Source organism: Agelaius tricolor, unplaced genomic scaffold (genome assembly GCF_023055355.1).
Source record: "Agelaius tricolor isolate 1412-34295 unplaced genomic scaffold, bAgeTri1.0.p SCAF_181, whole genome shotgun sequence".
Lineage (NCBI taxonomy): Eukaryota > Metazoa > Chordata > Aves > Passeriformes > Icteridae > Agelaius > Agelaius tricolor.
In genome coordinates, this window is record NW_027269441.1 from 1,339 (window position 1) to 29,160 (window position 27,822).

General features: G+C 53.9%; 3 protein-coding genes across 17 annotated transcripts; all 3 read left to right on the plus strand.

The window, feature by feature from the left end:
* Positions 1-734: 734 nt before the first annotated feature.
* On the plus strand, positions 735-11,025 carry LOC139587118 (histone-lysine N-methyltransferase 2B-like; the record flags this gene model as incomplete). The annotated part of the gene is made up of 9 exons (XM_071420993.1): positions 735-893; positions 3,336-3,456; positions 4,378-4,437; positions 4,758-4,776; positions 5,933-6,091; positions 7,802-7,977; positions 8,848-9,048; positions 9,894-10,065; positions 10,875-11,025. Coding segments are annotated over 8 exons (948 nt in total), but the record flags the coding sequence as incomplete, so codon positions are not given.
* Positions 11,026-11,333: 308 nt separating this feature from the next.
* LOC139587120 (histone-lysine N-methyltransferase 2B-like) lies at positions 11,334-27,213 on the plus strand. The gene is made up of 11 exons (XM_071420995.1): positions 11,334-11,762; positions 11,844-11,995; positions 12,876-12,917; positions 14,311-14,360; positions 15,378-15,545; positions 16,706-16,780; positions 19,025-19,208; positions 20,340-20,450; positions 22,641-22,724; positions 23,667-23,796; positions 24,956-27,213. Exons 1-11 carry the CDS (start codon positions 11,334-11,336, stop codon positions 25,229-25,231), a joined length of 1,701 nt encoding a protein of 566 aa, XP_071277096.1. The 3' UTR covers positions 25,232-27,213.
* Positions 25,303-27,213, plus strand: LOC139587121 (uncharacterized). Of its 15 annotated transcripts, XM_071421008.1 has the most exons (4): positions 25,303-25,760; positions 25,801-25,880; positions 25,921-26,040; positions 26,080-27,213. In XM_071421008.1, the coding sequence occupies exons 1-4, from the start codon at positions 25,303-25,305 to the stop codon at positions 26,355-26,357; spliced, it is 936 nt and encodes a 311-aa protein (XP_071277109.1). In that variant the 3' UTR covers positions 26,358-27,213. The 15 variants fall into 15 exon arrangements, with proteins under 15 accessions (XP_071277109.1, XP_071277108.1, XP_071277107.1 ...); XM_071421007.1 differs by having other exon boundaries at positions 25,303-25,880; positions 26,120-27,213; XM_071421006.1 differs by having other exon boundaries at positions 25,303-25,880; positions 25,921-26,020; positions 26,100-27,213.
* Positions 27,214-27,822: the final 609 nt, after the last annotated feature.

Sequence of the window (27,822 nt, forward strand, 5' to 3'; positions counted from 1 at the left end):
GAGAGACAACAGGTCTACCCATAGACTTCCATAGGGATGGGGAGACACCAGATCTACCCCCATAGACTTCCATTGATACAGAAGACACCAGGTCTACCCATAGACTCCTATTGGAACAGAAGACACCAGGTCTACCCCATAGACTTGTATAGGGGCAGGAGGCACCAGGTCTACCCCATAGACTTGTATTGAGAAGAGAGACAACAGGTCTACCCATAGACTCCAATAGGAACAGCAGAGACCAGGTCTACCCATAGGCTTCTATTGTGAGGGAAGACACCAGGTCTACCCCATAGACTTCCATAGGGATGAGAGACAACAGGTCTACCCCCATAGACTCCTATTGGGATGAAAGACACCAGGTGTACCCCATAGACTCCTATAGGAGCAGCAGACACCAGGTCTACCCCATAGACTCCTATTGGTACAGGCGACACCAGGTCTACCCCCATAGAGTTCTATTGGGATGAAAGACACCAGGTCTACCCATAGACTTGTATTGGGATGAGAGACACCAGGTCTACCCCATAGACTTGCATTGGGACAGGAGACACCAGGTCTACCCCATAGACTCCAATAGGAACAGCAGACACCAGGTCCACCCCATCGTTTCACCCACCGAGCCCAATTTTCGGGGCCGTTCCTCCGGAAGATTTTGGGACTTCCCCGAGGACCTTTTGGGCCATCTCCCCTCCCCTTTGGGCCTTCTGACCGTGCTCTCCTCCCTCCCCCAGCGCTGCGAGCACTGCGGCCGCCCCGGGGCCACCGTCGGCTGCTGCTTGGCCGCCTGTGCCGCCAACTATCACTTCATGTGCGCCCGGCGCTGCCAGGCCGCCTTCCTCAGGGACAAGAGAGTGTTCTGCCAGCGCCACGGCCGCCTGCTGGCCGGGGACGTGAGTCTGGGGGGGATTTCGGGGGTCCTGAGGGGGATTTTGGGGATTACAGGGGGGTTTAGGGTGATTTGGGGAAGGTTTCGGGGTGCCCGTTCCTCAGGGACAAGGGAGTGTTGTGCCAGGGCCACGGCTGCCTGCTGGCTGGGGATGTGAGTCTGGGGGGATTTGGGGGGTCCTGAGGGGATCTGGGGGCTCCTGAGGGAATTTGGGGGTCCTGAGGGGGATTTTGGGGGGTTACAAGGGGGTTTAGGGTGATTTGGGGAAGGTTTCGGGGTGCCCGTTCCTCAGGGACAAGGGAGTGTTCTGCCAGGGCCATGGCCGCCTGCTGGCTGGGGATGTGAGTCTGGGGGGATTTAGGGGTCCTGAGGGAATTAGGGGGTCCTGAGGGAATTTTGGGAGTCCTGAGGGGGATTTTGGGGGGTTACAAGGGGGTTTAGGGTGATTTGGGGGAAGGTTTTGGGGTGCCCGTTCCTCAGGGATGAGAGAATGTTGGGCCAGGGCCACGGCTGCCTGCTGGCTGGGGATGTGAGTCCGGGGGGATTTTGGGAGTGATTTGGGGGGTCCTGAGGGGATTTAGGGGGTCCCCGAGGGGATTTAGGGGGTCCCATGGGGATTTTGGGGGGTTACAAGGGGTTTTAGGGTGATTTTGGGGAAGGTTTGGGGTGCCCGTTCCTCAGGGATGAGAGAGTGCCAGGGCCGCCTGCTGGCTGGGGATGTGAGTCTGGTGTGGGATTTTGGGGGGGTCCTGAGGGGATTTTGGGGGGTCCTGAGGGAATTTGGGGGGTCCTGGGGGGGTCCTCGAGGGGTTCCATAGGGATTTGGGGGGGTTCCATGGGGATTTTGGGGGGGTTCCAAGGGGTTTTAGGGTGATTTGGGGTGAAGTTTGGGGGTGCCCATTCCTCAGGGACAAGGGAGTGTTGTGCCAGTGCCACAGCTGGGGGAGTCTGGGGGAAATTTGGGGGGTCCTGAGGGAATTTGGGGGGTCCTGAGGGGAATTTGGGGGGTCCTGAGAGGAAATTTAGGGGGTTCCATGGGGATTTTGGGGGGTTACAAGGGGGTTTTAGGGTGATTTGGAGGAAGTTTGGGGTGCCCCTTCCTCAGGGACAAGAAGTGCCAGGGCCGCCTCATGGCCGGGGATGTGAGTCTGGGGGGATTTGGGGGGTCCTGAAGGGAAATTTGGGGGGTCCTGAGGGGATTTTGGGGGGTTTCTGAGGGGGGATTTGGGGTTTCCTGAGGGAGTTTGGGGGGTCCCCGAGGGGATTTTGGGGGGGTCCTGAGGGGATTTTGGGGGGTCCAGGGGGGGGATTTTGGGGTTTTTTTTTTGTGGGATTTTAGGGGTTTTTTTTAATAGGATTTTGATGTTTTTGGGGGGTATTTTGTAGGATTTTGGGGGGGTTTGGGGGTTTTTGGTGGTTTTGGGGGTTGGATTTTGGGGGTTTTTGGGGTGAATTTTGATGGTTTTAGGGTTGAATTTTGATGTTTTTGGGGTGAATTTTGATGTTTTTGGGGTGAATTTTGATGTTTTTGGGGTGAATTTGGGGGCTTTTAGGGTCGAATTTTGACGTTTTTGGGGTGAATTTTGGGTTTTTGGCGCAGGAGCTGGTTCGGGACGGGGGTTTCTGTAGGATTTTGGGTTTTTAGGGTTGAATTTTGGGGTGAATTTTGGGGTTGAATTTTTGATGATTTTGGTGTAGGATTTTGATGTTTTTAGGGTTGGATTTTGATGTTTTTGGGGTGAATTTTGGGGTTTTGTAGGATTTTGATGATTTTCGGTTGGATTTTGATGTTTTTGGGGTCGAATTTTGCTATTTCTGGGGTGAATTTTGGGTTTTTTGGCGCAGGAGCTGGTTCGGGCCGGGGTTTCTGTAGGATTCTGGGTTTTTAGGGTTGAATTTTGGGGTGAAATTTTGGTGTTTTTTGGCGCAGGAGCTGGTTCGGGACGGGGGTTTCTGTAGGATTTTGGGTTTTTAGGGTCGAATTTTTGGGGTGAATTTTGGGGTTGAATTTTGATGATTTTAGTGTAGGATTTTGATGTTTTTAGGGTTGGATTTTGATGTTTTTGGGGTCGAATTTTGATGTTTTTGGGGTGAATTTTGGGGTTTTTGGCACAGGAGCTGGTTCAGAACAGGGGTTTCTGTAGGATTTTGATGTTTTTAGGGTTGAATTTTTGATGTTTTTGGGGTGAATTTTGGGGTTTTTGGGGTGAATTTTGAGGGTTTTTTGGGGTTGAATTTTGATGATTTTGGGGTTGAATTTTGATGATTTTGGTGTAGGATTTTGATGTTTTTAGGGTTGAATTTTGACGTTTTTGGGGTGAATTTTGCAGTTTTTGGGGTGAATTTGGTGTTTTTGGCGCAGGAGCTGGTTCGGGACGGGGTTTCTGTAGGATTTTGGTTTTTTAGGGTTGAATTTTGGGGTGAATTTTGGGTTTTTTTGGCACAGGAGCTGGTTCGGGACGGGGGTTTCGCGGTGCTGCGCCGGGTCCTGGTGGATTTTGGGGGCATCAGCCTCAAGAGGAAATTCCTGGGGGGCCTCGAGCCCGAGGCCGTCAACGTCATGATCGGTGAGAATGGGGGGGGGGGGGACCCCAAATTGGGGAGGGGTCCCCGCTTTGGGGGGGTTGGGGGAAGTTGGGGGAATTTTGGGATTTTTTGGGATTTTTGGGAATTTTTAGGGGTGATTTTGGGGGGGGGTTGGGGGGAATTTTGGGGATTTTTTTGGGATTTTTGGGGTTTTTCGGGGGGGCTCTGAGGGGATTTTTGGGGATTTTTTTGGGGGGGTTTGGGGGGAATTTTGGGGATTTTTTTTGGGAATTTTTGGGGTTTTTTGGGGGGTCTGAGGGGATTTTTTGGGGAATTTTTTTTGGGGGGTTGGGGATTTTTTGGATTTTTGGGGATTTTTGGGGGGGGATTTTGGGGCTTTGGGGGGAATTTTTGGGATTTTTGGGGGGATTTTTGGGGGGGTTAGGGGGGAATGTTGGGGATTTTTTTTGGGATTTTTTGGGGGGTTTGGGGGGAATTTCGGAGATTTTTTTGGGGGGTTTGGGGGGAATTTTGGGGATTTTTTTTGGGGGGATTTTGGGGGGTTTGGGCTTTTGGGGGGGCTCTGAGGGGATTTTTTTTGAATTTTGGGGATTTTTTTGGGGCGGGAATTTGGGGGATTTTGGGGTTTTTCAGGAGGCTCTGAGGGGATTTTTTTGGGATTTTGGGGATTTTTGGGGATTTTTTGGGGGAATTTTTGGGGGGGTTTGGGGGGAATTTTGGGGACTTTTTGGGGGGGATTTTGGGGCTTTTTGGGGGGCTCTGAGGGGATTTTTTGGAATTTTGGGGATTTTTTGGGGTGATTTGGGTGTTTTTGTTATCCTGGGGCTGGTTTTGGGGTGATTTTGGGTTGTTTGGGTTATCCTGGGACTGTTTTTGGGGTGATTTTGGGTGATTTTAGGTGATTTTGGGGTGATTTTGGGTGATTCTGGTGCCTCTTCCAGGCTCCATCCGCATCGACCGCCTGGGGGCGCTCTCGGAGCTGTCGGAGCGCGAGGGGCGCCTGTTCCCCCGTGGGATACCAGTGAGTGACTGGGGTGTACTGGGTTATACTGGTTTGTACTGGGAGGGACTGGTTTATACTGGTTTGTGTTCCCCGTGGGATACCAGTGAGTGACTGGGGTGTACTGGTCTGTACTGGGATATACTGGTTTGTACTGGTTTGTGTTCCCCGTGAGATACCAGTGAGTGACTGGGGTGTACTGGGATATACTGGTTTGTACTGGAGGGACTGGTTTATACTGGTTTGTGTTCCCCGTGGGATACCAGTGAGTGACTGGGGTGTACTGGTTTGTACTGGGATATACTGGTTTGTACTGGTTTGTGTTCCCCGTGGGATACCAGTGAGTGACTGGGATAGACTGGTTTGTACTGGGATATACTGGTTTGTACTGGTTTGTACTGGGATGTACTGGTCTGTACTGGTTTATACTGGTTTGTGTTCCCCGTGGGATACCAGTGAGTGACTGGATAGACTGGTTTGTACTGGGATATACTGGTTTGTACTGGTTTGTACTGGGAGAGGCACCTGTTCCCAGTGGGATACCAGTGAGTGACTGGGATAGACTGGTTTGTACTGGGATATACTGGTTTGTACTGGTTTGTACTGGTTTGTACATGGTTTGTACTGGTTTATACTGGTTTGTGTTCCCCGTGGGATACCAGTGAGTGACTGGGATAGACTGGTTTATACTGGTCCATACTGGTCCATAGAGCTCTATAGGCTCTATATCACTCTGTACTGGTCCATACCGGTCCATACTGGTCCATACTGGTTTATACTGGTCCATACTGGTTTATACTGGTTTATACTGGTCCATAACTGGTTTATACTGGGTTATACTGGTTTATACTGGTCCATACTGGTCCGCAGGTGCTGGCGGCTGTACTGGAGCACGCGTGACGCCCACCGCCATTGCTGGGCTATACTGGGTTATACTGGTCCATACTGGTTTATACTGTCCATAGGGCTCTATAGGGGTTTATATCACCGCCATACTGGTCCATACTGGTCCGTACTGGTTTGTACTGGTTTTAGGTGCTCGGCGGCTGTACTGGAGCACGCGTGACGCCCTCCGCCATTGCTGGGCCATACTGGTCCATACTGGGTCCATAGGGCTCTATAATCACTCCATACTGGTCCATACTGGTCCATACTGGTTTATACTGGTCGGTACTGGTCCGCAGGTGCTGGCGGCTGTACTGGAGCACGCGTGACGCCCGCCGCCATTGCTGGGTTATACTGGGTTATACTGGTTTATACTGGTCCATAGGGCTCTATATCATGCCATACTGGTCCATACTGGTTTATACTGGTCCATACTGGTCCATACTGGTCCATACTGGTCCATACTGGTTCCAGGTGCTGGCGGCTGTACTGGAGCACGCGTGACGCCCGCCGCCATTGCTGGGCCATACTGGTTTATACTGGTCCCATACTGGTCCATACTGGTTTATACCGGTCCATACTGGTTTATACTGGTCCGTACTGGTCCGCAGGTGCTGGCGGCTGTACTGGAGCACGCGTGACGCCCGCCGCCGCTGTTGGTACCGGTGCCGGATCCTGGAGCAGCCCCCCGGGGCCCGCGGGGGGCGGGGCCGGGACCCCTCCCCAAATCCCCCCCGAGCACAACCGGACCATCGCCCACGGCAGCCCCGGTACGGCCCCTAATTAGCACTAATTAATGATAATTAATGCTAATTAACACACAGAGACCCCTCCCCAAATCCCCCCCCCCGAGCACAACCGGACCATCGCCCCACGGGCAGCCCCGGTATGGGACCTAATTAACGCTAATTAATGCTAATTAATGATAATTAACATACAGATCCCTCCCCAAATCCCCCCCCCCCGAGCACAACCGGACCATGGCCCATGGGAGCCCTGGTATGGGCCCTAATTAACGCTAATTAATGCTAATTAACATACAGACCCCTCCCCAAATCCCCCCCCCGAGCACAACCGGACCATCGCCCATGGGAGCCCCGGTATGGGCCCTAATTAACGCTAATTAATGCTAATTAACATACAGACCCCTCCCCAAATCCCCCCCCCCAGCACAACCGGACCATCGCCCACGGCAGCCCTGGTATGGCTCCTAATTAGCGCTAATTAATGATAATTAATCCTGATACTCCTCCCTAATTAACCCCAAATTCACTGAGACCCCTCCCCGAATTAACCCTGAGACCCCTCCCCAAATTAACCTTAATTAACCCTGATTAACTGTGAGACCCCTCCCCAAATCCCCCCCGAGCACAACTGGACCATCGCCCCTAGGAGCCCTGGTATGGCTCCTAATTAACGCTAATTAATGCTAATTAATACAGAGACCCCTGCCCTAATTAACCCTGAGACTCCTCCCCAAATTGTCCTTAATTAACCCTCATTAACCCTGAGACCCCCCCCTCCCCAAATTAACCTTAATTAACCCTAATTAACTGTGAGACCCCTCCCCAAATTCACCCCCTGAGCACAACTGGACCATCGCCCATGGGAGCCCTGGTATGGTTCCTAATTAATGCTAATTAACGATAATTAATGCTAATTAACACACAGATCCCCTCCCCAAATCCCCCCCCCCCCCAAGCACAACCGACCATCGCCCACAGGAGCCCTGGTACAGGCCCCTAATTAGCGCTAATTAATGCTAATTAATACAGAGACTCCTGCCCTACTTAACCCTGAGAGCCCTCCCCAAATTAACCCTGATTAACACTGAGAGCCCTCCCCAAATTAACCTTAATTAACCCTAATTAAACTGTGAGACCCCTCCCCAAATTCTCCCCCCGAGCACAACCGGACCATCGCCCACGGGAGCCCTTGGTATGGGCCCTAATTAATGATAATTAATACAGAGACCCCTGCCCTAATTAACCCCAAATTCACTGAGACCCCTCCCCGAATTAACCCTGATTAACCCCAAAGTAAACCCTTAAACCCCCTCCCCAAATTAACCCTGATTAACACAGAGACCCCTCCCCTAATTAACTTTAATTAACACTGAGACCCCTCCCCAAATTAACCTTAATTAACCCTGAGACCTCTCCCCTAATTAACCTTAATTAACGCTGAGACCCCTCCCCTAATTAACCTTAATTAACCCTGAGACCCCCATCCCTAATTAACCTTAATTAACCCTCAGATCCCTCCCCTAATTAACCTTAATTAACCCTCAGACCCCTCCCCTACTTAACCTTAATTAACCCTGAGACGCCTCCCCTAATTAACCTTAATTTGGGCCCCTCCCCCCCTCATTTCCACCCCTCCCCCCTCATTTTCCACCCCTCCCCCCCCTCATTTCCCACCCTCCCCCCCTCATTTTCCGCCCCTCCCCCCCCTCATTTTCTGCCCCTCCCCCCCCGCAGGTTCCAGCCCGGGACCCCCCCCCAGCCCGGGGGGAGGGGAGGGCGGAGGGGGGGGAGGGGACGCCGATGTCCCCAATGTCCCCAGCAAGGGGGCGGCCCCTCCCCCCCCCGCCGGGGGTGTCCCCCCCCCCGCCGCCCCCCCCCGGGCAGCTCCGGACGGCCCCTCCCCCCCCCGGGTGAGTGGACAGCGCCGAGGGGACAATGGGGACAATGGGGGGGGGGCAATGGGACAATGGGGGGGTTGGGGGGACATTGGGAAAAAATGGGGGGAAAAGGAAAAAAATGGGACTGGGGACATTGGGGACAATGGGGACAATGGGGGGGGGGCAATGGGGACAATGGGGACAATGGGGGGGGCAATGGGGACAGTGGGGGACAATGGAGGGATTGGGGACAATGGGGACATTGAGGGGACATTGAGCGAAAATGGGGAACAATGGGAAAAAATGGTGGAAAATTGGGAAAAAAATGGGATTGGGGACATTGGGGACTTTGGGGGACAATGGGGACATTGGGGACATTGAGGGGACATTGGGGATAATGGGGACAATGGGGACATTGAGGGGACAATGGGGACATTGGGGGCAATGGGGGGACAATGGGGACATTGGGGAAAAAATGGGGGGAAAAAAGGGAAAAAATGAGATTGGGGACACTGGGGACATTGAGGGGACATTGGGGACAATGGGGGGACAATGGGGGGACAATGGGGACATTGGGGACATTGAGGGGACAGTGGGGGGCATTGGGGACATTGAGGGGGACATTGGGGATAATGGGGACAATGGGGACATTGAGGGGGACATTGGGGACACAGAGGGGACAATGGGGACAGTGGGAAAAAATGGGGGAAAAAAAGGGAAAAATGAGATTGGGGACACTGGGGACATTGAGGGGGACATTGGGGACATTGGGAAAAAAATGGGACTGGGGACACTGGGGACATTGGGGACATTTTGGGACATTTTGGGGGACACCCTGGTGACATTTTGGTGCCATTTTGGTGCCATTTTGGTGCCATTTCTGGTGGCATTTGCTGTCCCCAGGCCTGGCCCCGGCCGTGCCGCGCCTCATCCCCACCGTGGGTGACCCCGAGGTGGCCCCGAGGCCGCGGTGGCCGCGCCGGGCGCTGTCCCCAGCCGGGGCCACCGCGCGCAGGGGACACCAAACCCCGACGGGACACCGGAGACGATGGCACCGATGGTGGCACCTGCAGGGACGGGGACAACGCCACCAACCCCGACCAGGTCAGTGTCACCCCCCCCAGTGTCACCTCCCAGTTCATTGTCACCTCTTGGGGACAGCGTCACCCCCAGTGTCACCTCCCAGGTGTCACCCAAGGGCACAGGGCCACCCCCAGTGTCACCCCCCAATGTCACCCCCCAGTGTCACCTCTTGGGGACAGTGTCATCTCCCAGTGTCACCCAAGGGCACAGGGTCACCCCCAGTGTCACCTCCCAGTTCATTGTCACCTCTCAGGGACAGCGTCACCTCCAAGGTGGTGGCAGCCAATGGGACAATGAGTGACATCGAGGCTGTTGTCACCTCAGTGTCATTGTCACCTCAGTGTCATTGTCACCCCCCAGGGTGACATCACCTTCCAGGCCATTGTCACCTCCATGGTGGTGGCACCCTCAGTGTCATTGTCACCCCAGGGGTGGTGGCACCCACAGAGTAACGTCAACCCTCAGTGTCATTGTCACCTCAGTGCCATTGTCACCTTGATGTCATTGTCACCCTCAATGCCATTGTCACCTCAGTGTCACTGTCACCTCAGTGTCATTGTCACCCTTGATGTCATTGTCACCCTCAGTGTCATTGTCACCTCAATGCCATTGTCACCCTCAATGCCATTGTCACCGTCAATGCCATTGTCACCTCAATGCCATTGTCACCTCAGTGTCACTGTCACCTCAGTGCCATTGTCACCTCAGTGCCATTGTCACCCTTGATGTCATTGTCACCCTCTGTGTCATTGTCACCTCAGTGCCATCGTCACCCTTGATGTCATTGTCACCTCAGTGTCATTGTCCACCTCAGTGTCACTGTCACCTCAGTGTCACTGTCACCTCAGTGCCATTGTCACCCCCAGGTCGATGCCACTCCCAAGGCCATCGTCGTTGTCGTCGTTGTCATCGTCGATGACGTCACCCAACGGGGCGGGGCTGGCGGCCCCGCCCCCGCCTTTGTCATTGTCACCGGTGGCCACCCCCGGGGCCAGCGCGGCTCTGGGGACAGAGGGCGGCGCACGAGGCCACGCCAAGGTCAGTGACGCCATTGTCACCATTGTCACATTGTCACATTGTCACCGTGTCACCATTGTCACATTGTCAACCATTGTCACCATTGTCACTATTGTCACATTGTCACCGTGTCACCATTGTCACATTGTCACCATTGTCACCGTGTCACCCCTTGGGGTCAGTGACGCCATTGTCACCTCCCCTTGGGGATATTGTCACCCTCTGGGTCATTGTCACCATTGTCACATTGTCACATTGTCACCATTGTCACCATGTCACCATTGTCACATTGTCACCGTGTCACCATTGTCACATTGTCACCCTCGGGGTCAGTGACGCCATTGTCACCATTGTCACCATTGTCACCATTGTCACCATTGTCACCATTGTCACCGTGTCACTCACATTGTCACCATTGTCACATTGCCACCATTGTCACATTGCCACCATTGTCACCGTGTCACCATTGTCACCATTGTCACCGTGTCACTCACATTGTCACCATTGTCACCATTGTCACATTGCCACCATTGTCACATTGCCACCATTGTCACCGTGTCACCATTGTCACCATTGTCACCGTGTCACCATTTTAGGCCATCGTCACCCCTGATGCCATTGTCACCCCCATGGCCACCATCCCCTGGAGCTCATTGTCACTGCCACCTCCTCATTGTCACCCCAAGGCCATTGTCACCGTCCTGGAGCTCATTGTCACTGCCACCCCCTCATTGTCCCCTGCCACCATGCCCTCATTGTCACCCCCTCATTGCCACCCCTTCATTGTCACCCCCTCATTGTCACCTCCTCGATCTCATTGTCCCCCGCAGGTCCCCCCCCTGCCCTCGGCCGCCGTCCCCCCCGCGGTGACACCAGTGATGACGACGATGACGATGCCACCGCCACCAGCGCGGCCTTGGGGACAGCGCCACCGCCGGTGCCACCGCGGGGACGCCGCTGCCTCGGCCACGCCCGCGCCGTGGTGGCACCGGGGGTGGTGGCACCTGGAATGGTGGCCCTGTCCCCTCTGGTGTCCCCCGTGGTGTCCCCGTGTCCCCGCATCCAGCAGCTGGACGGGGCCGACGATGGCGCCCGGGGGACAACGGGGACAGGGCCACCACCAATGGTGACATCAGGGCCACCACCAATGGTGACATCAGGGCCACCAACGGGGCCACCACCCCCCGAGGGGCTGCCACCCGACATCGTGGAGTTTGTGCTGCGCGGTGTCACCGGGGACGGGGACATCGGTGCCACCAACGGGGACACGGATGTCACCAATGGGGGACATGGATGTCACCAATGGGGACACGGATGTCACCAACGGGGACATGGCCACCAATGGGGACACGGATGTCACCAATGGGGACATGGATGCCACCAATGGGGCCTGGCAGGGACAGCGGCTCGGGGACATCGGTCAAGGCCACCACCTTGGAGATGCCACCAAGCTTGGGGACATCGGTCAAGGCCACCAATTTGGGGACATTGGTCAAAGCCACCACCTTGGGGACATCACTGAGAGCCACCAGCTTGGAGATGCCACCAAGAGCCACCAGTTTGGGGACATTGGTCAAAGTCACCAATTTGGGGACATCGTTCAGGGCCACCAGCTTGGGAATGTCCAAGGCCACCAGCTTGGGGACATCGATCAAAGCCACCACCACGTCAGGAACGTGCAGGGCCACCACCCTGGGGACATTGGCCAGGGCCACCACCTTGGGGACATCTCTCAAGGCCACCACCTTGGGGACACCTCTCAAGGCCACCACCTTGGGGACATTGGCCAGGGCCACCACCTTGGGGACACCTCTCAGGGCCACCATCTGGGTGTCACCGCCGCCAACGGCCACGGGGACTCCTTGGGGACACCTTGGGGACACCCCAAGCGTCCGGGGGAGGGGACGGGGCCGGGGACCAAGAGGCCACGGCTGGAGCTGGACACGGCCAGGTGAGGACACTTGGGGACATTGGGGACATTGGGGACATTGGGGACATTTGGGGGGTTGGGGACATTTGGGGGGATTGGGGACATTTGGGACATGGGGGAGGTTGGGGACACTTGGACATTGAAGGGACACTGGGGACATTTGGGGACATTGGGGAGGTTGGGGACAGTTTGTGTCCCCATGGTCCCAGTTTGGTGTCACCTGTCCCTGTTGATGTCACCTGTCCCCATCACTGTCACCTGTCCCTGTCCCATGGATGATGTCACCTGTCCCTGTCGGTGTCACCCGTCCCCATTGGTGTCACCTGTCCCCATCCCTGTCCCCATTGGTGTCACCTGTCCCATGGTTGATGTCACCTGTCCCAGTTCAGTGTCACCTGTCCTGTCCCTGTCCCCATTGGTGTCACCTGTCCCCGTCCCTGTCTCCCTGTCCCTGTCCCTGTCAGTGTCACCTGTCCCTGTCAATGTCACCTGTCCCTGTCCCTGTCCCCATGGATGATGTCCCTGTCCCTGTCCCTGTCCCTGTCCCTGTCCCCCGTCCCTGTTGGTGACGTCTCCGCTGTCCCTGTCCCTGTCGGTGTCACCTGTCCCCATTGGTGTCACTGTCCCCATTATTGTCACCTGTCCCCGTCCCATGGATGATGTCACTGTCACCTGTCCCCTGTCCCTGTCCCTGTCGGTGTCACCTGTCCCCATTGGTGTCACTGTCCCCATCCCTGTCCCTGTCAGTGTCACCTGTCCCCATTATTGTCACCTGTCCCCGTCCCATGGATGATGTCACTGTCACCTGTCCCTGTCCCCATCCCTGTCCCTATCAGTGTCACCTGTCCCCGTCCCTGTCCCCGTCCCTGTTGGTGACGTCTCCGCTGTCCCCTCCCCCCAGGCTGAAGGAGGAGCCGGAGGAGCCGATGAGCGACAGCTGCGGGTGAGCCCCGAAACCGCCCAAAATCCACCCCAAAATCAACCCCAAAATTACCCCAAAACCCTCCCAAAACCGCCCAAAATTGACCCAAAATCGTCACCCCAAAATCAACCCAAAATCAACCCCAAAACCGCCCAAAATCCACCCAAAATCGTCACCCCAAAATTACCCCAAAATAGCCCCGAAACCGCCCAAAATCCACCCAAAATCATCACCCCAAAACCGCCCAAAATCGACCCAAAATCATCACCCCAAAATGAACCCAAAATAGCCCCGAAACCGCCCAAAATTACCCCAAAATCCACCCCAAAATAGCCCCAAAACCGGCCAAAATTACCCCAAAATTACCCCAAAATCGACCCAAAATCATCACCCCAAAATTACCCCAAAATAGCCCCAAAACCCGCCCAAAATTGACCCAAAATCGTCACCCCAAAATGAACCCAAAATAGCCCCGAAACTGCCCAAAAGCCACCCAAAATCACCCCCAAAATAGCCCCAAAACCGGCCAAAATCAACCCAAAATTACCCCAAAATCGACCCAAAATCATCACCCCAAAATTACCCCAAAATAGCCCTAAAACCGCCCAAAATTGACCCAAAATCATCACCCCAAAATGAACCCAAAATAGCCCCGAAACCGCCCAAAAGCCACCCAAAATCACCCCCAAAATAGCCCCAAAACCGGCCAAAATCAACCCAAAATAGCCCCAAAATCGACCCAAAATCATCACCCCAAAATTACCCCAAAATAGCCCTAAAACCGCCCAAAATCGACCCAAAATCGTCACCCCAAAATGAACCCAAAATAGCCCCGAAACCGCCCAAAATCCACCCAAAATAGCCCCAAAATCGACCCAAAATCATCACCCCAAAACCACCCAAAATCGACACAAAATCAACCCCGAAACCGCCCAAAATCGATCCAAAATCGTCACCCAAAATGAACCCAAAATAGCCCCAAAATTACCCAAAATGAACCCAAAATTACCCCAAAATGAACCCAAAATCATCACCCCAAAATTACCCCAAAATGAACCCAAAATCGCCCCCAAATCAACTCAAAATTACCCCAAAATCATCACCCCAAACTCGCCCCAAAATTACCCAAAATGAACCAAAAATCACCCCAAAATTACCCCAAAATCAGCCCAAAGTAGCCCAAAAATGGCCCCAAAATCCCCCCAAAAAATCGCCCCAAAATGACCCCAAAATTGACCAAATCCACCCCAAATTTCCTCCAGATCTCCCCAAAATGGATCCAATTCCCCCAAATTCCCCCAAAATTGACCAAATCCCCCTGAATTTCCCCCAAATTCCCGAAATTTCCCCCAAATTCCCCCAAAATTGACCAAATTCCCCTGAATTTGCCCCAAATTCTCGACCCCGCCCCCAGGTCCCCGCCCGGTGACGTCACCGCGGAGCCGCCCTGGGCCGCCTGCGCAGGTGGGGGAGGGGAAATTTGGGGCATTTTGGGGAATTTTGGGGAATTTGGGGTTAATTTGGGGGGAATTTTAGGGTTAATTTGAGGGATTTTGGTGAATTTTGGGGGGAAATTTTGGGCGATTTTGGTGAATTTTGGGATTATTTTGGGGGATTTTGGTGAATTTTGGGGGCAGAATTTGGGTGAATTTTGGGGGGGGGTTTGGTGAATTTTGGGGCATTTTGGGGTTAATTTGAGGGATTTTGGTGAATTTTGGGGAGAGATTTTGGGGGGAATTTTGAGTGGATTTTGGGATTATTTTGGGGGATTTTTGGGGTGATTTTGGGGGATTTTGAGGGATTTTGGTGAATTTTGGGGGGAGATTTTAAGTGGATTTTGGGGGATTTTTGGTGAATTTTGGGGGTGGATTTTGGGGGTGAATTTTGGGGGATTTTGGTGAATTTTGGGGAGAGATTTTGGGTGGATTTTGGGGCATTTTGGTGAATTTTGGGATTTTTTGGGGGGTTTTTTCGGGTGATTTTGGTGAATTTTGGGGGGAGATTTTCAGTGGATTTTGGGATTATTTTGGGGGATTTTTAGGGTTAATTTGAGGGATTTTGGTGAATTTTGGGGGGAATTTTGAGTGGATTTTGGGGCATTTTGGGTTGATTTTGGGGCATTTTGGGATTAATTTGAGGGATTTTGGTGAATTTTGGGGAGAGATTTTGAGTGGATTTTGGGGGTGATTTTGGGGGTGATTTTGGGGGTGAATTTTGAGTGGGTTTTGGTGAATTTTGGGGGGAGATTTTGAGTGGATTTTGGGATTATTTTGGGATTATTTTGGGGGATTTTGGGTTAAATTTGGGGTGGATTTTGGGGTGGTTTTGGGGCTGATTTTGGGATATTATGGGGCTGATTTTGGGATAATTTCGTTCAATTTGCCTTAATTTCAATGTAATTTATGCTAATTTTATTAATTTTGTGTGAACTGCTTCATGCTAATCTATGCTAATTTATGCAAATCTCCCCCCCCTTCCCAGGCGGCAGCTCCGAGGACGAGGAGCCCGAGCCCCTCCCCCCGCAGCTGGGAGGGGGCGGAGCCTCCCCGGCCCCGCCCCCAAGCCCCGCCCCCTCCCCGCCCCTTCCCCACCTGCGCTTCGAGATCAGCTCCGAGGACGGGCTCAGGGTGACGGCCTCCAGCCTGGAGGGTACTGGGTTATACTGGGTTATACTGGGTTATACTGGGAGGGACTGGGTTATACTGGGTTATACTGGGAGGGGAAAAATCCGGGAATTTTGGGCAAAAAAATGGAGATTTTAGGGTGAAAAATGGGGATTTTATGGGGGAAAATGGGAATTGGGATGAACTGGTTTATACTGGGTTATACTGGGATGAACTGGGTTATACTGGTTTATACTGGGTTATACTGGGTTATACTGGGAGGGACTGGGAGGGACTGGGAGGGGAAAAATCCGGGAGGTTTGGGCAAAAAAATGGGGATTTTAGGGTGAAAAATGGGGATTTTAGGGTAAAAAATGGGGATTTTATGGGTAAAAATTGGAATTTTTGGGGTATAAAGGGAACTGGGAGGGACTGGTTTATACTGGGAGGGAACTGGGTTATACTGGTTTATACTGGGAAAGAATTGGGTTATGCTGGGAGGGACTGGGAGGGGAAAAATCCAGGAATTTTGGGAAAAAAATGGCGATTTTAGGGTGAAAAATGGGGATTTTAGGGTAAAAAATGGGGATTTTATGGGGGAAAATGGGAATTGGGATGGACTGGGTTATACTGGGTTATACTGGTGATTTTGGGGGTCAATTTTGGGGTTTTTTAAGGGGATTTTGGGGCTTTTTTGGGATGGTTCTGGGGCAGATTTGGGGAATTTTTTGGGGGGATTTTGGGGCTTTTTGGGGGGGGATTTTGGTTTTTTTTTGTGGTGGTTTTGGGGAGGATTTGGGGGATTTTGGGGGCAAATTTTGGGGTTTTTTAGGGGGGATTTTGGGGCTTTTTGGGGGGGGATTTTGGGGTTTTTTTGTGGTGGTTTTGGGGAGGATTTGGGGAGAAATTGGGGGATTTTGGGGGCAAATTTTGGGGTTTTTTTGGGAGGGGAATTTAGGATTTTTTTGGGATGGTTCTGGGGCAGATTTGGGGGATTTTTGGGGGGGATTTTGGGATTTTATTGTGATGGTTCTGGGTAGGAATTGGGGGATTTTGGGGGCAAATTTTGGGGTTTTTTTAGGGGGATTTTGGGGCTTTTTGGGGGGGGATTTTGGGGTTTTTTTGTGGTGGTTTTGGGTAGGATTTGGGGCAGATTTGGGGGATTTTGGGAGGGTTTTGGGGTGACCCCAGCCTGTGTCCCCCCAGGTGCCTGGAGGGCGGTGCTGGAGCGGGTGCAGGAGGCGAGGGCCAACGCCCACCTGAGGCACCTGAGCTTCGCAGGTGAGACCCCAAAAAACCCTGAAATCACCCCAAAAATACCCTAAAATCACCCCCAAAAAAACCCTAAAATCACCCCAAAAAGCCCCTAAAATCACCCCAAAAAAAAACCCAAAATCACCCCAAAAAACCCTGAAATCACCCCAAGAAAACCCCTAAAATCACCCCAAAAAAACCCTGAAATCACCCCAAACCCCCCCAAAATCATAAAAAAAAATCGCCCCAAAAATCATTGAAAAATCACCCCAAAATCACCCAAAAAAACCCAAAAAAATCATGAAAAATCACCCCAAAAATCACCTTTCAAAGCCCCCAGACCCCATTTTTACACCCCCAGACCCCCTCTAGCCCCCATGTGGACACCCCCAGACCCCATTTTAACACCCCCAGCCCCATTTTAACACCCCCAGCCCCATTTCGAAGCCCCCAGACCCCCTTGAAACCTCAACAAACCCCATTTTAGAGCCCCCAGACCCCATTTCAAAGCCCCCAGACCCCATTTTGACACCCCCAGCCCCATTCTAAGGCCTCCATACCCTCTCTAAACCCCATTTTAAAGCCCCCAGACCCCCTCTAACCCCCGTTTTGACACCCCCAGCCCCATTTTGACACCCCCAGACCCCATTTCAAAGCCCCCAGACCCCATTTTGACACCCCCAGCCCCATTTTAAGGCCTCCAGACCCCCTCTAGCCCCCATTTCAAGCCCCCAGACCTCCTCTAACCCCATTTTGACACCCCCAGACCCCATTTTAAGGCCCCCAGCCCCATTTTGACACCCCCAGCCCCATTTCCTCCCTCCCAGGCATGAGCGGGCTGCGGCTGCTGGGCATCCACCACGACGCCGTGGTTTGCCTGCGCCCCAAAGCACCCCCAGACCCATTTCAAAGCCCCCAGACCCATTTTAACACCCCCAGACCCCATTTTAACACCCCCAAAACCCATTTTGACACCCCCAGACCCATTTCGAAGCCCCCAGACGCCATTTTGACACCCCCAGACGCCATTTTGACACCCCCAGCCCCATTTTAAAGGCCCCATACCCCCTCTAACCCCCATTTTGACACCCCCAGACCCCATTTTGACACCCCCAGCCCCATTTTTACACCTCCAGACCCCCTCTAACCCCCATTTCAAAGCCCCCAGCCCCATTTCAAAGCCCCCAGCCCCCATTTTGACACCCCCGGACCCCATTTCAAAGCCTCCATACCCTCTCTAAACCCCATTTCAAAGTCCCCAGACCCCATTTTAACACCCCCAGCCCCATTTTGACACCCCCAGCCCCATTTTGACACCCCCAGCCCCATTTTAAATCCCCCGGACCCCATTTTTACACCCCCAGACCCTCTCTAACCCCCATTTCAAAGCCCCCAGACTCCATTTCGAAGCCCCTGGACCCCCTCTAACCCCCATTTTGACACCCCCAGACCCCATTTCAAAGGCCCCAGACCCCATTCTGACACCCCCAGATCCCCTCTAACCCCCATTTTAAAGCCCCCAGCCCCATTTTTACATCCCAAGACCCCCTCTAGCCCCCATTTTAGAGCCCCCAGCCCCATTTGGAAGCCCCCAGACCCCATTTTCATACCCCCAGGCATGAGCGGGCTGCGCCTCCTGGGCATCCACCACGACGCCGTGGTTTGCCTGCGCCCCAAAGCACCCCCAGCCCCATTTCAAAGCCCCCAGACCCCATTTTAAAGCCCCCAGACCCCATTTTGACACCCCCAGACCCCATTTTGACACCCCCAGACCCCATTTCAAAGCCCCCAGACCCCATTTTAGAGCCCCCAGCCCCATTTCAAAGCCTCCAGACCCCCTCTAGCCCCCATTTCAAAGTCCCCAGCCCCATTTTGACACCCCCAGACCCCATTTTTGCACCCCGAGACCCCCTCTAGCCCCCATTTTGACACCCCCAGACCCCCTCTAACCCCCATTTTAAAGCCCCCAGACCCCATTTTAACACCCCCAGACCCCCTCTAACCCCCATTTTAAAGCCCCCAGCCCCATTTTTACATCCCAAGACCCCCTCTAGCCCCCATTTTAGAGCCCCCAGCCCCATTTGGAAGCCCCCAGACCCCATTTTCATACCCCCAGGCATGAGCGGGCTGCGCCTCCTGGGCATCCACCACGACGCCGTGGTTTGCCTGCCCCCTAAAGCACCCCCAGACCCATTTTAACACCCCCAGACCCCATTTTGACACCCCCAGACCCCATTTCAAAGCCCCCAGCCCCATTTCCTCCCCTCCCAGGCATGAGCGGGCTGCGCCTCCTGGGCATCCACCACGACGCCGTGGTTTTCCTGCTGGAGCAGCTGCCGGGGGCCGGGAGCTGCTCCCGGTACCGGTTCCGGTACCACCCCCCCCGCCGGGACCCCCCCCACAGCGCCCCCCCCAGGAACCCCTCGGGCTGCGCCCGCGCCGAGCTGTACCTCAGGTGGGGGCTGGGATACACTGGGATAGACTGGGTTATACTGGGAGGGACTGGGAGGGACTGGGAGGGGATTGGGAGGGACTGGGAGGGACTGGGAGGGGATTGGTTTATACTGGGAGGGACTGGGTTATACTGGGTTATACTGGGTTATACTGGATTATACTGGATTATACTGGGTTATACTGGGTTATACTGGGAGGGACTGGGTTATACTGGGAGGGACTGGGATATACTGGGTTATACTGGGAGGGACTGGGTTATACTGGGTTATACTGGGAGGGACTGGGTTATACTGGGATATACTGAGTTATACTGGGTTATACTGGGTTATACTGGGAGGGGACTGGGTTATACTGGGAGGGACTGGGAGGGACTGGTTTATACTGGGAGGGATTGGGAGGGGATTGGGAGGGACTGGGAGGGGACTGGGTTATACTGGGAGGGACTGGGAGGGAACTGGGATGGGACTGGGAGGGACTGGGAGGGGATTGGTTTATACTGGGAGGGACTGGGATGGGACTGGGAAGGGATTGGGTTATACTGGGAGGGACTGGGAGGGACTGGTTTGTACTAGGAGGGACTGGGAGGGGATTGGGAGGGGATTGGTTTATACTGGGATGGACTGGGAGGGGATTGGTTTATACTGGGAGGGACTGGGAGGGGATTGGTTTATACTGGGAGGGACTGGGAGGGACTGGGAAGGGATTTGAGGGAGCTGGGATGGACTGGAGGACTCTGGGCCATACTGGGAGCCACTAGGCCATACTGAGCCATACTGGGAGTCACTGGGCCATACTGGGAGCCACTGGGCCATACTGGGAGCCACTGGGCCATACTGGGCCATACTGGGCCACACTGAGCCATACTGGGCCATACTGGGAGCCACTGGGCCATACTGGGAGCCACTGGGCCATACTGGGCCACACTGAGCCATACTGGGCCATACTGGGAGCCACTGGGCCATACTGGGCCATACTGGGAGGGTCCCAAGCCCCATTCCCAGAGCCCCCCCCAGGGGTGGGCACAACCCGGGGATCCCCCAGGGGTTCAGAGGGAGGAGGGGGCGGTCCCAGTGTTTGGGGGCGGGGTCAGGCATGGGCGGGGTCCCCTCTGAGGCCCTCCCCTCCCCCACAGGAAGTGCACCTTCGACATGTTCAGCTTCCTGGCCTCACAGCACCGCGCCCTGCCCCAGGGACCCCCTCCCCGCGAGGAAGAGGAGGATGAGGTGCAGCTCAAGCCCACCCGGTGAGGCCTCACCCATCCCAGGGAAATTTTGGGTGGGGGGGTTTGAACCCCAAAAACCCCTTCAAGGGACCCCCCCCAAAATTCTTGATTTTCCTATTGGAGTCTATGGGGGTAGACCTGATGTCCCTCCAATACATTTCAATGGGGGTAGACCTGATGTCCCTCCAATACATTTCAATGGGGGTAGACCTGATGTCCCTCCAATACATTTCAATGGGGGTAGACCTGGTGTCTCTCCAATACATTTCTATGGGGGTAGACCTGATGTCTCTCCAATACATTTCAATGGGGGTAGACCTGATGTCCCTCCAATACATTTCAATGGGGGTAGACCTGATGTCCCCCCAATACATTTCTATGGGGGTAGACCTGATGTCTCTCCAATACATTTCAATGGGGGTAGACCTGATGTCCCTCCAATACATTTCAATGGGGGTAGACCTGATGTCCCCCCAATACATTTCTATGGGGGTAGACCTGATGTCCCTCCAATACATTTCTATGGGGGTAGACCTGATGTCCCTCCAATACATTTCTATGGGGGTAGACCTGATGTCCCCCCAATACATTTCAATGGAGGTAGACCTGATGTCCCTCCAATACATTTCTATGGGGGTAGACCTGATGTCCCTCCAATACATTTCTATGGTGGTAGACCTGATGTCTCTCCAATACATTTCTATGGGGGTAGACCTGGTGTCTCTCCAATACGTTTCAATGGGGGTAGACCTGGTGTCCCTCCAATACATTTCTATGGGGGTAGACCTGGTGTCCTCCCTATTGAAATCAATGGGGGTAGACCTGGTGTCTCTCCAATAGAACTCTATGGGGGTAGACCTGGTGTCCCCCAATACATTTCCATAGGGGTAGACCTGGTGTCTCTCCTATACAATTCTATGGGGGTAGACCTGGTGTCCCCCCTATTGAAATCAATGGGGGTAGACCTGGTGTCCCCCCAATACATTTCAATGGGGTAGACCTGGTGTCCTTCCCATAGAACTCTATGCGGGTAGACCTGGTGTCCTTCTCATACATTTCAATGCAGGTAGACCTGGTGTCTCTCCCATACATTTCTATGGGGGTAGACCTGGTGTCCCCCTAATAGAACTCTATGGGGGTAGACCTGGTGTCCTTCCCATACATTTCAATGGGAGTAGACCTGGTGTCCCTCTAATACGTTTCTATGGTGGTAGACCTGGTGTCCCTCCAATACATTTCTATGGAGGTAGACCTGGTGTCTCTCCCATAGACTTCAATGAGGGTAGACCTGGTGTCCCTCCAATTGAACTCTATGGGGGTAGACCTGGTGTCCCCCCAATACGTTTCAATGGGGGTAGACCTGATGTCTCTCCCATACATTTCAATGGGGGTAGACCTGGTGTCCCTCCAATACGTTTCTATGGGGGTAGACCTGGTGTCTCTCCTATAGACTTCAATAGGGGTAGACCTGGTGTCCCCCCTATTGAAATCAATGGGGGTAGACCTGATGTCCCTCCAATACATTTCAATGGGGGTAGACCTGGTGTCCCTCCAATACATTTCAATGGGGGTAGACCTGGTGTCCCTCCAATTGAACTCTATGGGGGTAGACCTGGTGTCCCCCCAATACATTTCTATGGGGGTAGACCTGGTGTCCCCCTAATAGAACTCTATGCGGGTAGACCTGATGTCCTTCCCATACATTTCAATGGGGGTAGACCTGATGTCCTTCCCATAGAACTCTATGGGGGTAGACCTGGTGTCCCCCAATAGATTTCAATGGGGGTAGACCTGGTGTCCGTTCTTACCCAAGGAGTTTTTAGGGTTCCCCAAAACTCTGGAGCGCTTTTGGGGGGGTTCCCCATGAGAGAGATTTTTTGGGTCATTTCTTGGGATTTTAGGACGTCCCAAATTTGGAGGGAATATTTGGGCGGGGTTTTTTTTGGGGGGGATTTCGAGGAGTGGGGGGGGAGGTCTTGGGAATTTTATTGGTTTTGGGGTTTTTTTGGGGAGGGAGGATTTGGGAATTTTATTGGGTTTGGGGTTTTTTTGGTGGGGGGTGCTGGGATTTTGGGAGGGTTTTTTTGGGATTTTGGGGGCGTGGTTTTGGGATTTTTGGGGGGGTTCTTTTTGGGATTTTTGGGATTTCTCGGGGGAGGTTTCGGGGGGATCCCCCCCGGTTTTGGGGACCCCCCCCTGACGCCCCCCCAGCCGCGCCACCAGCCTGGAGCTGCCCATGGCCATGCGCTTCCGGCACCTCAAGAGAACGGCCAAGGAGGCGGTGGGCGTCTACCGGTGAGCACCTGCGGGCACACCTGGGCACACCTGGGGCATCTGGGGGCATCTCAGATACACCTGGGGGCATCTCTGATACACCTGGGCACACCTGGGGACACCTGGGCACACCTGGGGGCACCTGGGGGCACCTGGGGCACCTGGGGGCATCTCAGATACACCTGGGGGCATTTCAGATACACCTGGGCACACCTGGGGGCAGCTGGGGGCATCTCAGATACACCTGGGGGCATCTGGAGCACCTGGGGGGCATCTCAGATACACCTGGGCACACCTGGGGGCATCTGGGACACACCTGGGCACACCTGGGGGGCATCTCAGATACACCTGGGGCACCTGGAGGCATCTCAGATACATCTGGGCACACCTGGGGGGAATTTCAGATACACCTGGGGCACCTGGGGGGTGTCTCAGATACACCTGGGCACACCTGGGCACACCTCAGATACACCTGGGGGCATCTCAGATACACCTGGGCACACCTGGGTGCACCTTGGGGCATCTCAGATACACCTGGGCACACCTGGGGGCATCTCAGATACACCTGGGCACATCTGGGCACACCTGGGGGGCATCTCAGATACACCTGGGCACACCTGGGCACAGCTGGGGTGGGTTTTGAGCAGAATATTTGGGCAGGTTTTGGGTGAAATTTGGGTTTTCTGAGTGGATTTTTATGGGGTTTTTTTGGCATTCCTGGTTGGATTTTTTGGGGGGGGGGGAAATTTCTGGGATTTTTGGGGTTCCCGGATTTGGGGGTGACCCTGACCCCCCCTCCCTGAGCTCAACCTTTTCCAGGCAGGGAGGAATTTTGGGGGAATTTTTGGGGGGAAATTTCAGTGAATTTTTATGGGGATTTTTGTATTCCTGGGGGAAATTTTTTTGGGGGGATTTTCCCAAAATTTGGGGGTGACCCTGACACACCACCACCCCCAAATCCAGCTCGGCCATCCATGGGAGGGGCCTGTTCTGCAAGAGGAACATCGAGGCCGGGGAGATGGTGATAGAATATTCCGGAATCGTCGTGCGCTCCGTGCTCACCGACAAGCGGGAGAAGTTCTACGACAGCAAGGTGGGCGCCCCCGAATTTCGGGGTGAAAACCCCAAAAAAAACACGGCAAAAACACCTCGAAAATGAGGAGAACGCCCCAAAAAATGAGGAGAACGCCCCAAAAAATGAGGACATCCTAAAAAATGAGAATATCCCAAAAAATGAGAAAAACGCCCCAAAAAATGAGGAGAACGACCCTTGACTGTCCCAAACCCTTGACCACACCCCAAGCCTTGATTGTCCCCAACCCTTGACCGCGCCCCAATTTTTGATGGGTCCCCATCCATTGACCACGCCCCCAACCCTTGACCACGCCCCAACCCTCTCTGATGTCCCCAACCCTTGACAGGTCCCCATCCATTGACCACGCCCCCAACCCTTGACAATGTCCCCAATTTTTGATGGGTCCCCATCCATTGACCACGCCCCCAACCCTTGACCACACCCCAACCCTTGACAATGTCCCCAACCTTTGATGATGTCCTCAACCCTTGATGGGTCCCCATCCATTGACCACGCCCCCAACCCTTGACCACGCCCCCAACCCTTGACGATGTCCCCAACCCTTTATGATGTCCCCATCCATTGACCACGCCCCCAACCCTTGACCACGCCCCAATTCTTGACCATGTCCCAGTCCTTGATTGTCCCCAACCCTTGACCGCGCCCCAACTTTTGATGGGTCCCCAAGCCTTGATGGGTTCCCATCCATTGACCACGCCCCTAACCCTTGACAATGTCCCCAATTTTTGATGGGTCCCCATCCATTGACCACGCCCCCAACCCTTAACCACACCCCCAACCCTTGATGGGTCCCCATCCATTGACCACGCCCCCAACCCTTAACCACACCCCAACCCTTTCTGACATCCCCAACCCTTGACCTGTCCCAACCCCTGACCACACCCCCAACCTTTGACGATGTCCCCAATCCTTTATGAGTTCCCATCCATCGACCACGCCCCCCAACCTTTAACCACACCTCAACCCTTGATGGGTCCCCATCCATTGACCACGCCCCTAACCCTCTGACCACACCCCAACCCTTGATGGGTCCCCAACCCTTGACAATGCCCCCAACTTTTGATGGATCCCCATCCATTGACCACGCCCCCACCCCTCTGACCACGCCCCCACCCCTCTGACCACGCCCTCTCCCTCCCTGCACCCGCCCCCGCAGGGCATCGGCTGCTACATGTTCCGCATCGACGAGGCCGAGGTGGTGGACGCCACCATGCACGGCAGCGCCGCGCGCTTCATCAACCACTCGTGCGAGCCCAACTGCTACTCCCGGGTCATCCACGTGGAGGGCCACAAGCGCATCGTCATCTTCGCGCTGCGCCGCATCCTGCGCGGCGAGGAGCTCACCTACGACTACAAGTTCCCCATCGAGGAGCCGGCCGCCAAGCTGCCCTGCAACTGCGGCGCGCGGCGCTGCCGGCGCTTCCTCAACTGAGCCGGGGCCGGGGTCCCCTCCGAGGGGTCCCTCGGGTGGTTTGGGGGGCGTGGGGATGGAGGTGTGGGAGGATGGAGAGGTTCCGGAGGTGGTTGGAGGTGGTTGGGTGTGGCGGGGGGTGGTTTGGAGAAGGTTGGGGAGGCGCGGTGGCCAACCAAGTGTGGTGGTGGTCAGTCAAGAGTCATGGAGGTCAACCAAGAGTCGTGGTGATCAACCAAGAGTGGTGGTGGTCAGTCAAGAGTCATGGAGGTCAACCAAGAGTCGTGGTGATCAACCAAGAGTCGTGGTGGTCAACCAAGAGTCATGGTGGTCAACCAAGAGTTGTGGTGGTCAACCAAGAGTCGTGGAGGTCAATCAAGAGTCCTGGAGGTCAACCAGGAGTTGTGGTGGTCAACCAAGAGTCGTGGAGGTCAATCAAGAATCATGGAGGTCAACCAAGAGTTGTGGTGGTCAATCAAGAGTCATGGAGGTCAACCAGGAGTCCTGGAGGTCGTTCAAGAGTTGATGAGGTCAACCAGGAGTTGTGGTGGTCAACCAAGTGTGGTGGTGGTCAACCAAGAGTTGTGGAGGTCAACCAAGAGTCGTGGTGGTCAACCAAGAGTCGTGGTGGTCAACCAAGAGTTGTGGTGGTCAACCAAGAATCATGGTGGTCAACCAGGAGTCCTGGAGGTCATTCAAGAGTTGATGAGGTCAACCAGGAGTTGTGGTGGTCAATCAAGAGTCCTGGAGGTCAATCAAGAGCCATGGTGGTCAACCAAGAGCCACAGGGGTCAATCAAGAGTCCTGGAGGTCAACCAAGAGTTGTGGTGGTCAACCAAGAGCCATGGGGTCAACCAAGAATCATGGAGGTCAACCAAGAGTTGATGAGGTCAACCAGGAGTTGGGGAGGTCAACCAAGAATCATGGTGGTCAATCAAGAGTCCTGGAGGTCAACCAGGAGTTGTGGTGGTCAGCCAAGAATCATGGTGGTCAACCAACAGTCCTGGAGGTCGTTCAAGAATCATGGTGGTCAATCAAGAGCCATGGTGGTCAACCAAGAGCCATAGGGGTTAATCAAGAGTCGTGGAGGTCAACCAAGAGTTGTGGTGGTCATCCAAGAGTTGCAGAAGTCAACCAAGAGCCATAGGGGTCAACCAAGAATCATGGTGGTCAAGCAACAGTTGTGATGGTCAACCAAAAATCATGGTGGTCAACCAAGAGTCATGGTGGTCAACCAAGAGTTGTGGCCAACCAGGAATCATGGTGGTCAACCAAAAGTCCTGGATCTCAACCAAGAGTCTTGGGAAGAAGATACTGAGGTGCTCCTTGAAGCCATAGAGATACCTCCAGTCAACTGGGAAGACCCAAAATCGTGGAAGTCCTTGAGATGACTCCAGTCAATCATGAGTCATGGGAAGAAGATGTTGGGGTGCTCCCAGAAGTCCTTGAGATGCCTCCACTCAACCGGAAGATCTTAAAAATCATGGGAATAAAATTTTGGGGCGCTCCTGGACGTTCCTGAGATGCCTCCACTCAATTGGAAGATGCAATAAACCACGGGAATGAAATTTTGGGGTGCTCCTGGAAGTTCCTGAGATGCCTCCACTCAATTGGAAGATGCCAGAAATCATGGGAATGAAATTTTGGGGTGCTCCTGGAAGTTCCTGAGATGCCTCCACTCAATTGGAAGATGCAATAAACCACGGGAATGAAATTTTGGGGTGCTCCTGGAAGTTCCTGAGATGCCTCCAACCCTGGGGACCCCCTGAGAAGAGACTTTGGGGTTCTCCCAGTGCCACCTCCTGCCCTGGAGACCCCTCCCCTCCCCCCCAAACCCCTCCCATGGGGCCCCTCCCCCAATTTTCCCCCCCCAAAAATGGGTCCAGCCCCTCCCCCCGCAGCATTTTTGGGGCGTTTCCGGGTGTTTTTGGGATTTTAGGGTTTTGTATTTTAATTTAAAGGCGGCGCGAGCTCCGCCCACAATAAAGACTCTGATTGGTTCAGGGCGGTTCTGGATTTTTGGGGGATGGAGAATGGGGGGGTAAAAAACCTGAATTCCACCATTTTGGGGGGAAAATAAGAGGGGAAGAGGGGGAAATGGCGGAGAAAATGCGGGAAAATGAGCGGGAAATGTGAGGGGGGGGAAGAATAAGGAGGAAAAATGGGAAAATGAGGGGAAAATGGAGGGAAATGTGAGGGGAAAATGGCGGGAAATATGAGGGGGAAATGGTGGAAAATGTGAGGGGAATAAAAGGGAAATGTGAGGGGAAAATGAGGAGAAAATGGCAGAAAATGTGAGGGGGAAAAAACGAGGAAAATATGAGGGGAAAATGGAGGGAAATGGGAGGGGAAAAAGACAGGAAATATGAGTGGAAATGGTGGGAAATGTGAGGGGGAAAAGGTGAGAAAAATGTAAAGGAAAGGTGGGAAATGTGAGGGGGGAAATGGTGGGAAATGTGAGGGGAAAAAAGGCGGGAAATGTGAGGGGGAAAATGGCGGAAAATATGGCGGGGGGAAATGGTGAGAAATGTGAGGGGAAAATGGAGGGAAATGTGAAGGGGAAAATTGCAGGAATTGTGAGGGGAAAATGGTGGAAAATGTGAGGGGGAAAA

Bases quoted from the DNA above. Each gene is read 5' to 3' on its own strand.
- LOC139587120 (XM_071420995.1), top strand. From the start codon at position 11,334: ATGGATGTCACCAATGGGGACACGGATGTCACCAACGGGGACATGGCC. The intron at 11,763-11,843 runs CTTGGGGACATC...CAGGGCCACCAC, and splicing joins ACATTGGCCAGGGCCACCAC to CTTGGGGACACCTCTCAGGG. The intron at 22,725-23,666 runs GTGAGCACCTGC...CCCCAAATCCAG, and splicing joins GAGGCGGTGGGCGTCTACCG to CTCGGCCATCCATGGGAGGG.
- LOC139587121 (XM_071420997.1), top strand. From the start codon at position 25,303: ATGGAGAGGTTCCGGAGGTGGTTGGAGGTGGTTGGGTGTGGCGGGGGG. The intron at 26,041-26,099 runs GTCAACCAAGAG...AGAGTTGATGAG, and splicing joins GTCAACCAAGAGTTGTGGTG to GTCAACCAGGAGTTGGGGAG.